Below are 10,117 nucleotides of genomic sequence, written 5' to 3'. Positions count from 1 at the left end.
AGCAACTTGGAGGTTTACCATCTTCCTCATGCTAAAGATGCAGAATTTTCTTAGACGCTTGAACCCCAGGTGGGGCATAGTTTGCTTATTTTTATTGGCATATGTGGGTATATTATTTTAATTTGTAGAAGATGTAAACGGTGTCACACACTAGAGAGAGGTTGTCGTAAACGCAACCCATCTTTTTTCTTTTTTTTTATGAGGAACAACCACTTTTTTTCCCCCTCCAACAACCACTTTTCATGTTGACTCCCAAATTTAAAAACACATGTGGCGGGCTGCAAATGGCCCCAGTTAGTAGTTTTGACATACCAGCCATTGAGTGTACACATGAAGAAGACTTTTTTTTAAAAACAAACAAAAAATATATATTTGGAACTATATATGGAAAAGCAATAATGTTGGGCACACCTGTACAGTATGATGTGAGGAGTTTTGTGTTTGCAGACTTCAGCTCAGCAAGCCCTGACTGGTACCATCAACTCCAGTATGCACGCTGTCCAGGCTGCTCAGGCCTCTTTGGATGACTTTGATACTCTGCCCCCACTGGGAACAGATGCTGTAAGATTTAACTCTCGTAAAACTTCCCAGTAAAAGCTTCAAGTTCTTCAAGAGAGTTGGCTCTTAACATTGGATAAATGATGTATACCGTTTTATTGTTGTGTTTAAGGCATCTCAAGCCTGGCGCAAAAACAAGATGGACGAGTCTAAACATGAGATCCATTCTCAGGTGGATGCTATCACAGCAGGCACTGCCTCTATGGTTAACCTCACTGCAGGTAAAGTTATACGTGCAGTACCAACAAGTGTCCTTTTCAAGATGTTGTAGTGCTTGGGGTTCAGCAACTTTACACCAGGGGTGTCCAAACATTTTCAATTGGGGGCCACATACATAGGAAATCAGGAGGACGCAAGGGCCATGTAATGTTATGAAGAGAAAATGTGTTTAGTCCTAATTTTTTTTTTTTTACAAATAATTCATTTGTGTTTTTGCATATCTAGAAAAATGTTACAGCATATCAACCAATTTATTTGTAATCATGGCACCTATTTTTTTCGACACCGTCCCTTCTTTCTTTGACATCTCCAAACTTTTTTATTTATTTATTATTAAACTGTGTCAAATGACATTTTTAGTATATGTCGCGGGCCACTGGGATGGTTTGGACACCACTGCTTTACACTGTCAAAGAGATACTGTGCAATAAAGCAGTTTTGAGGTTTCATTTAATCAGCATCGGAAACTATAACTGTAATTAGGGACACTTTAGATGTAGAGAGGTTAAATACAGAAAATGTGCATTTGATTCTGTACTTTTTCTATGATCTAATTTTTCTAAATCTTATTTTGTATTTTCTTATTTTTTTATGTTTCTGCACTTTAATGAAAAAGACAAAGTGCAATTTAAGATACATTCCCTTCCTTTAAACATGGAGAGTGAGTTACAAAGTAGCCTAGGTCCAGGATATTGAAAAAGAAGTAAAGAAAGCAAGCCAGGTAGCTGTCACTCATTACTGTTGCCAGCGCTTTTTTGCATTTTGCACTTCAGGGCCACCGTACCAGCTAATGCTAGCTGCTAGACACTAACGTAGGAGACTTGTGCTGTGTTATGTAATTAACTAACTAATATGTGCTGTATTATGTAATTAACTAGCGGTTTCTTAGCATCCTAATTTAGCGATTAAATATACTTTTGGGACGGCATTGTAATAATGTTGGTAGAAAATATGTAATTTCAATAAAAACTTTGATATGTAAGCCAACACGTCAAAAAGGGAAGTCAAGCTGGCAGTCACGTCGTTGCGCAGGCCAACTTCAAAGTAAAAGCCCATTGGTGTCAATGTATTGTTTGTTAAAGCTTTAGTTTGAATCTAGCCTTAGCGTAGACGAAGTGCTACGCTGAGTATGTTTCCAGCTTCATTGACTTGTCTAAATGGCGGGGTAAATAATCCTTTATGTGCACCGTGCTGTCATAAAATATCAATACTGCCTTCAGCCTATCGATATATTTATTGCAACAGAGAGCGCAATATATTGTAACATCGATTTTTTTTTTTTTTTCCCCCACCCCTAATCCACAGGTGACCCAGCAGAGACAGACTACACAGCAGTGGGCTGTGCTGTTACTACCATCTCTTCCAACCTCACTGAGATGTCAAAGGGTGTCAAACTGTTGGCAGCGCTCATGGAGGATGAAGGCGGAAACGGACAGCAGCTGCTGGGTGCTGCCAAGAACCTGGCCTGTGCTGTCTCTGACATGCTGAAGACTGCCCAGCCTGCAAACACAGAGGTGTACTCCTTATGAGATTAAGAAATGTTTTCCAATGACAAGAACCTGGAACTAATATATTAGTGATACAGAATAACACTCCTCCACCCCCACTCTATAGCTGGACACCTACACTAAAAGTGTCCCTTTATGTGTCAACAGTCTATTTATCCTCATTACTGTGCAAAAGTATTAGGCCTACGTCAAGGCCAAACTGTGAAGGGAAGTTGAAAAAGAAATTGCAGAGTCCTTTATTTATGTTAGTTTGTCTGTTTTTTCAAACTGGCTTCTTCCTGGTTCATTGAGTGTTAAACACCGTTTATCGCCTGGAATATGTTATATGTTACTTATCCTCAATGAATGAATATCCACCATAGTTAGACCATATAAAACTTATTTTTGAATATACATTTAGAACTTTCACACGCTTTAAAAATATTTAAAGTATTAAAATATTTTTTAAAAACAAGAGGTGGCAAATCCAGGTCCAGAACGTAAGAAACCTGCCAGAGTTTGTCTTTAGCCCCACTTGCTAGCTAGCTAGCTCCCTAGCAGGTAACCAAGGACCCGGGGAGCTAGCGAGGGACCTCGCTAGCTACCACCTGGGGCTAAAGACAAACTGTGGCAGGTTTCTTACTTTCTGGAACTGGATTTGTCACCTCTGTTAAAAACATTGTAAACATTTTTAACATACTGTAAAAAAAATTGTAAGAATAGTTCAAGGAAAGGTGAGTAATTCTGCAAGAACATAATTAATTGCAGCATCCATTCATCTGTTAGGTTTGTTTGTTTCCCCCCCACCATCGGCGCTTATTGGGTTTGTCCTGCCTAGACAACGCCTGATTGGTCGAAAAAAGATCAGCTGCAAACGTATCAGCGGGAGCGGTACAACATATCTCTCGCAAATATCGCAAGAATTCATCTTGCTGGCAAGGTTAGGAATATTGAGCTCAAACATGCCCACCTGTCTTCTGACAACTTCTGGCAGGAAGTTATGTCTGGTCTCAGGGATGTTATTGTCATGGCTCCTGGAAACGCTTCCCCAAATCGACCATCAGCGTCCAGTCCTTGCCTTTGCCAAGAGACTGGTTACCGCCCTTTGTTGTGCTTTTGGTTCTGTCCCTGCTTCAGGGAGATTAATTGCTTGCCTGGTCTGTGGCCCTGAATGGAGTCTCTCGGGTTTCACTGTCTTGCTAAAGGGTTTTTTAAACAATAATCGGGAAGCAGACCTCTATCTGTCCAACAATTACGTAGTTGCAGTTCGTTTTTTATCCGCAGCAGGCCTTGAGCCTGTGGTTCCAATGCCCACGTCCTTTTTGAATGAAATATTGCCACCCCATCCTACTGACTGTGTCCTACTATTCACGTTTTACTATGCCAAAATGACTACTGTGAAAAAGTCATTTAAACTAAACTGATCTTGACCCAAGACTTGTTCACAGTACTCTGTATCTATGATGATTAGTTTTTTCTCTCTCTCTATAAATTTGTCTATAATATTGACAAACTGATTTGGTTTTAGCCTCGTCAGAATCTGCTGCAAGCTGCGGGAAATGTGGGCCAGGCCAGTGGAGAGCTACTGTCACACATAGGAGAGACAGACACAGATCCACAATTCCAGGTATATACATTATATATATCTTAAATAATTTCCAAAGACTGGTTGGGGGTTCTGGTTGACTATGGGAACAAGTATGGTACAAAAATAATAACGAGTGTCCAAATTCCCTCAAGGAATTGGCTACACAAGTACAATATTTGTGAAAATAACCTTGCAAAGTAAGGTGCTTGTGTTCAATAAGCGCACAGTTTTTTGTCCCCCCCCCCCCCACCTCTATATTTGACAGTTTCTAGGTAAAGGATCTTTCAGGGCTGCCAGATGGAGAGTGCCCTCTTATTGTCAAATGATGGTAACAAATGTCTGCTGAAGACATTTAACGATGAAATGCCAATCAAAGCAATCTATTAATTCATTTAGTAACCCACATGCAGTAATCATCATGATAAAATGACAGTCAAAGCTGATTTAAATTGAAATTGTGCTGCAAAGTATTTTTGCATTAAAAGTAACCCATTCTCAATCAGAGGTGGCAAATCCATGTCCAGAAAGTAAAAACCCTGCGACAGTTTGTCTTTAGCCCTAGGTGCTAGCTAGCTAGCTCCCTAACTAGCTCCCATGGTGCTCGTTTACCTGCTAGGGAGCTAGTCAGGGGCTAAAGACAAACTGTGGCAGGGTTTTTAAGTACTGGACCTGGATTTGCCATCTCTGTTCCCAATATTATGTGGCCTACGATATTCGAGGTGGCTGTGTATTTTCATTCATTCTTGTTTCCAGTCCTACTCTTTACTGGTTTGATAAATATTGTTAACTATAACAAGCAGACTCTGTAAACATGACAATTTTGATGGCAATTTCTAAGACAGCAATTTTACAAAAAAAGCCAGAGAAGATTAAGACTACATTACATAATGAAACCTTTGAATCTTATGAATCATCAATGTAGGAAGATTCAGCATTCCCTGGGATATTTTGAGAGATTACCTAATCCAGTATTAAATCAATCACCCATTTCTGAATCATTACTCTGTCCTAATTTCCTTATCTGACGTAAACAGTCTTAATTTCCAAATTAAATTACAGTATTTGAACATCAAGATATCATACCAAACTTTTCCTCTCACACTGCTAAATAATGTGTGTGTTTGCCCTTTGCAGGATATGCTGATGCAGCTGGCTAAAGCTGTGGCAAATGCTGCAGCAGCCCTTGTGCTGAAAGCTAAAAACGTAGCCCAGAAGACAGAAGACTCAACCCAGCAGAACAGAGTTATTGCTGCAGCCACCCAGTGTGCGTTGTCCACATCTCAGCTGGTGGCCTGCACAAGAGTGAGTGAGACTTAAGACTACCTGAGATATTTAGTAGGGGTTGGACAATACTTCAATACCCCAGTATATTGGATCACTATCGCTCATGGTACAAGTACATCACTATCAGATACCGCTAGTCTTGCTGGCTGACATCTATTGCCAAGTCCTAGATCAAAGATATTTGTGATGTGATGAATGTTGCTAAACTGGCCAAACTGTTGTTAATATTACTTTTAAATGCTTATTTTCTTGCTCCACAACACCACAAATATTTGCTTACACTTGGTAAACCTAAACAGCTAAAATGTTCCCCGTCAGATAGGATATAGTTGATGAGAGCTTTTCTTGTATGGTGAAGTGATTCAAGTAATTTTGTTTCTTCTATCACACTTCATACACTCCCATCCCACATGTAGGTGGTGGCTCCAACCATCAGCTCCCCAGTGTGCCAGGAACAGCTAATAGAGGCAGGCAAGCTGGTGGCCAAGTCAGTGGAAGGTTGCGTGGATGCCTCACAGGGGGCCACAAACGATGAGGGTCTCCTGAAGCAGGTGGGCGTGGCCGCAACAGGTGTCACACAGGCATTAAACGAGCTACTGCAACATATTAAGCAATACGCCAGTGGAGGCCATCCCATTGGGCGCCATGGAGAAGCCACTGATCGCATTTTGGATGTCACAGAGAACATCTTCAGCTCAATGGGAAACGCTGGTGGGTGTCATATGTTTAGCACTCGTACGCATTATGTGAACTGCCATAGCATCAGTATCTGTCTAATAGAGTATAATTTGTATATGTTTCATTTAAAGAAAAACAGTATTTAGTAACATAATTTGAGCCACCCTGTAAACCATCAATGGTACGCTTTTTTAATTCGATCTTGTACTCTTTTACTTTTACTAGAATGAGCCTGTATTGCATGTAATGTTTTGCTCCTGTGTGGTTAGTAGATAATCCAAACTAAAATCTTGAGCACTCTTCTTTTTGTAAAAAACATATGATTCGTGTTAAGCGCTTAGTGTTAAACAATTACCATAAAAGCTCATGTATAACATGACATTCATGCCCATGATGAGTATATGGTAACTTCTTGTGGCCACAGCTATGTATACTGTAAATAATGTGAACTCACAGCACCATGACATGACGTTACTCACTACTGAAGATAAACACAACATGCAACAGTGTCACATGTTGATAATTCAAAATCTAGCAAATACAAACTGCATTGTGGAAATTTCCCGTCGAACCATCAACAAATAGTAGCATGTTTAATTCCACCCTACACAAGTGAATCGTGTTGGTCTGTATGGGACTGTACAGGACTGCACATGTATACATATAGTGCATACATACTACATATATATATAAACTTGTGGTCATAAGTTGACATACCCTGGCAGAATTTGTATAATATTAGCAATTTTCGAGGGAAATAAGACTGTTTATGCAGATTACTTTTATTTAGGGCATATAGTTATTTAGTTTTAATACAGTGCTTCTCAAATAGAGAAGAAGAGCAAGTTGGGCAACCCTTTGAGGGGGACACGGCACAATGCAGGGAAAGGGGGGCATGTGTGAGCTCAAGGAATTTTTCATACTAGAATAAAGTGTAATTGCACATCCACTACAATAGGTAGCAGTGCTGCACTCTGTGAAAACAAACAGGTCAGAATGTTTTGATCTGACTTGTTTGTTTCACTGCGCAAGGGCGCAGATGGGATTTTGGAACTGGGGGGGACAGGGACCAAGTTTTTAAGAATAATAAACATTATGTGCGTGCGTGTGTGTGAACACGAAAAATCCATTGTGAAATTCTGAACTAAAATAATGGCTATGCAATAAATAATATATGAAGCTGTTATTTGTCTGCAATGCCAATCACCCACAAAAAACTTATTTTAACATTTCTGTATGAACGCTTAATGAAACTGGGGGGGACCTGTCCCCCCTGTGCTCAGTGCCATCTAAGCGCATGCCACTGCATATTCAATAGCTGTAGTCTGGATCTTTTTATCTTACCACAATGTTTTCCTAAACAGGTGAGATGGTTCGCCAGGCTCGTATCCTTGCCCAGGCCACATCTGATCTGGTCAATGCCATCAAGATGGATGCAGAGGGAGAGTCAGACCTGGAAAATTCACGAAAGCTCCTATCGGCTGCCAAGCTTCTGGCTGACGCTACTGCTAAGATGGTGGAGGCAGCCAAGGTCTGCATGTATTTTTATAGAATACGCATCCTAGTTCTTGTCTTGATGAAATTTTCCCATGTTGAGGGGCCGGCCTGTTCATGCAAGTGAGCAGCTGTATACTCCACCATACAAAGTGACAGGAAAAAAGTAATGCAAAGGCTAACTTAAACGTGTATCAAACTTCAATTCTCTTGTATATGGAAAATCATTTCAAACACAGTGTAATCTCAGTTTGACCTAAAAATGACTTTTGTGTGTGTTTACTCCAGGGAGCGGCAGCAAACCCTGATAGTGAGGAGCAGCAGCAGAGGTTGAGAGAGGCGGCCGAAGGCCTTCGCATAGCAACAAATGCCGCTGCACAGAATGCGATCAAAAAACGTCTCATCAACAAGCTTGAGGTACGTTCAACTAAAAAGAAGTTTTGATTTTCATGTCACTTACCGAGACTTATCTGATAGAAAAAAAACACGTTTGCCAACGTGTGAATGCGGATGTTTAAACAAAAATGTTTCCTTATCTCACTGTGCAGTTCCACATTGAGTGGCCTTAATTCAATGAAATTCAATGATACCACAGTGTCAGTGGCAGGCATAGTTATTTACTTTTCTATAACTTTGTTTTGTCGTTCATATTACAATGCTCCCATTACGACATGAAAAATACATACATAAAAAGTGTACAGTGTATGCCATGATCAAACAAACTGAATTGATCTGTGAGACAATTCTATACTGCAAAAGGGATAGAAGAAAATTTAAGAAAAAAATATAATAAAATAAGAAAATTATTACTTTAAATAAGCAAAATTATCTGCCAACAGAACAATAAAAAATTACTTAAATTTACCTGTAATATTTTGGAAAATAATACAAGGCCCATATCAATTACAGCGGTCTTGAAAAATTGTATTTTTAGACTAAAAATAAGTCATGTTGACTTTTTTTTTTTCAAGCAGTGATGAATAGAATTATTTTCTTAATAACATGAGTATTTTTTTACGCTTGGATAACTTCACCTGAGTGTCAAGCAGGGTGGTAACAGGTCCCATTTTCATTGCCTTTGGTAAGGCCCAGCCAGGGATTGAACCCAAAACCTCCAAGTATGAGGGTATGCACTCTACCACTAGACCACTGAGCTGGTACAGGAACAAGGAAAAATGAGCTTAGTAAATATAACAAAACAAATTACTTAAGCTATATTGCACTTTTGTCTGATTGGTTTCATACTTTTATTTGTTTCCCATTTATCTTATTACTAGATTATGCAAAATCTTAAAATAAGAAAATGCAATTTATGAAACCTCAGTTCAGGGCCTTTGATGTTGGTTAGTTGTCATCTTAAAATGTGGGAAATGCTTGTTGTAAGCTTCACAGTACTTAAAACTGGCTAAATAGCAAGACTGCTTGATCAAATAATAACAATTGAGTAATAAGTATCTTAAAATAAGCAGAATGGTCTTGTCTGACAATCTTATTTTAAGTAAAAATAACTTGTCAAAGCAGAATAAGCAAATTTTGGTTAATTTTAAGAAATTATATCTTACTTAAGATTTCAGTTTTTGCATTGATGCTTCCGACTTTGTGGGAACACTTTAGGGAAGGGCAACTTCTTCCATTTTCAGTTCCTATACAGTTTATTCATTGTCAAATGAAATACCCAAGATAAAATTTAATTGTCTATGGTATGATGCTGATACAATGATTAGTTATACAAACTTAACTAAAGCTGCATTTCTTTCTATTTCCTGTTAGAATGCAGCAAGACAGGCAGCTGCAGCAGCTACTCAGACAATAGCTGCAGCCCAGCATGCTGCCTCATCCAACAAGAACCAGGCTGCACAGCAGCAGCTGGTGCAAAGCTGCAAGGTAAGTACATACAATATTATTATATGGTATGCCATACTACTTTACTTTTTACTTTTCTTATGTTCTTATTTAGCACGTTTAGTACTATTAGATAAGCAGGGGCGGAGCAAGGACTTTTTCAGTGTGGTGGCCGGGGTGAAACAATGACTCACTAAAGGGTGGATAAGATGTCACGTGTGCTTGCATGCCTTTGTAATATCACAACTCTACATAAAGCACATGGCCGAGAAGTCATTGTTCAGCATTACCATGGTTAAAGTAATACATTTCTTAGTGTAATTGTATCTCATACACTGATTCACAGAGTGACCAGTTGTCACTGACGACATTTTGTACACTGATGAATCGATCGACGGCTCATTAATTTAAATCATATCCAAGAAACGCAATGGCAACAATCTCTTAATTTCAATTTGAAATGTTTCTTTTTACTTGGATTTTTTCTGGTTTTATTTTGTGTGTTGGGCAAGATTGTTTTAAGCTCACATTTAATTTAATGAAACTGTGGATGGCATGATAAACAATGACTTCTCCATCATGTTGATTGTCTACTATTGTAGATAGATAAAAGGTCAATCTAAATTAGGGCTGTGTAATTAATCGAGATTAAATTACAATTTTGATTATTACACTCGACAATTACAAAGTTGTTCTAATCGTAAACAAAAATAAAAGATTATTAATATTGATTTTGAGTTGTTTACATTTACATATTTGCACCTTTTTTATTTTAAAATGATTAATTTTAATACATCTTGTTTAGTCCAAAAGGAACTTGCATAATTATAGTGTTTCAAAGAAATGTATTTGTCTTAATATTTTTTTACATTGACACATTTTCTTGTTTTGTACCAAAAACAAATAATTGTCTTAATCATGCTTGCAATTATTACCAAATTAATTGTGATGAATATTTTCTTCATAA

At 38.5% G+C, this 10,117-nt stretch overlaps 1 protein-coding gene across 2 annotated transcripts in view; it reads left to right on the top strand.

Annotated features, from left to right (window-relative positions):
- Window positions 1-10,117, top strand: part of tln1 (talin 1) — a 99,874-nt gene that overhangs the window by 44,960 nt on the left and 44,797 nt on the right. For both annotated transcript variants that reach the window (XM_077542976.1, XM_077542975.1), the window contains 9 exons: window positions 448-561; window positions 671-779; window positions 2,083-2,291; window positions 3,793-3,891; window positions 4,987-5,154; window positions 5,553-5,847; window positions 7,179-7,345; window positions 7,597-7,725; window positions 9,079-9,192. In XM_077542976.1, the coding sequence (XP_077399102.1) occupies window positions 448-561; window positions 671-779; window positions 2,083-2,291; window positions 3,793-3,891; window positions 4,987-5,154; window positions 5,553-5,847; window positions 7,179-7,345; window positions 7,597-7,725; window positions 9,079-9,192 (1,404 nt within the window). The remainder of the gene's footprint in view (window positions 1-447; window positions 562-670; window positions 780-2,082; window positions 2,292-3,792; window positions 3,892-4,986; window positions 5,155-5,552; window positions 5,848-7,178; window positions 7,346-7,596; window positions 7,726-9,078; window positions 9,193-10,117) is intronic.

This window comes from Vanacampus margaritifer, chromosome 14 (assembly GCF_051991255.1).
Source record: "Vanacampus margaritifer isolate UIUO_Vmar chromosome 14, RoL_Vmar_1.0, whole genome shotgun sequence".
Taxonomy (NCBI): Eukaryota; Metazoa; Chordata; class Actinopteri; order Syngnathiformes; family Syngnathidae; genus Vanacampus; species Vanacampus margaritifer.
Note: the sequence above shows the minus strand (reverse complement) of the source record. Positions and strands in the feature narration are given on the sequence as shown.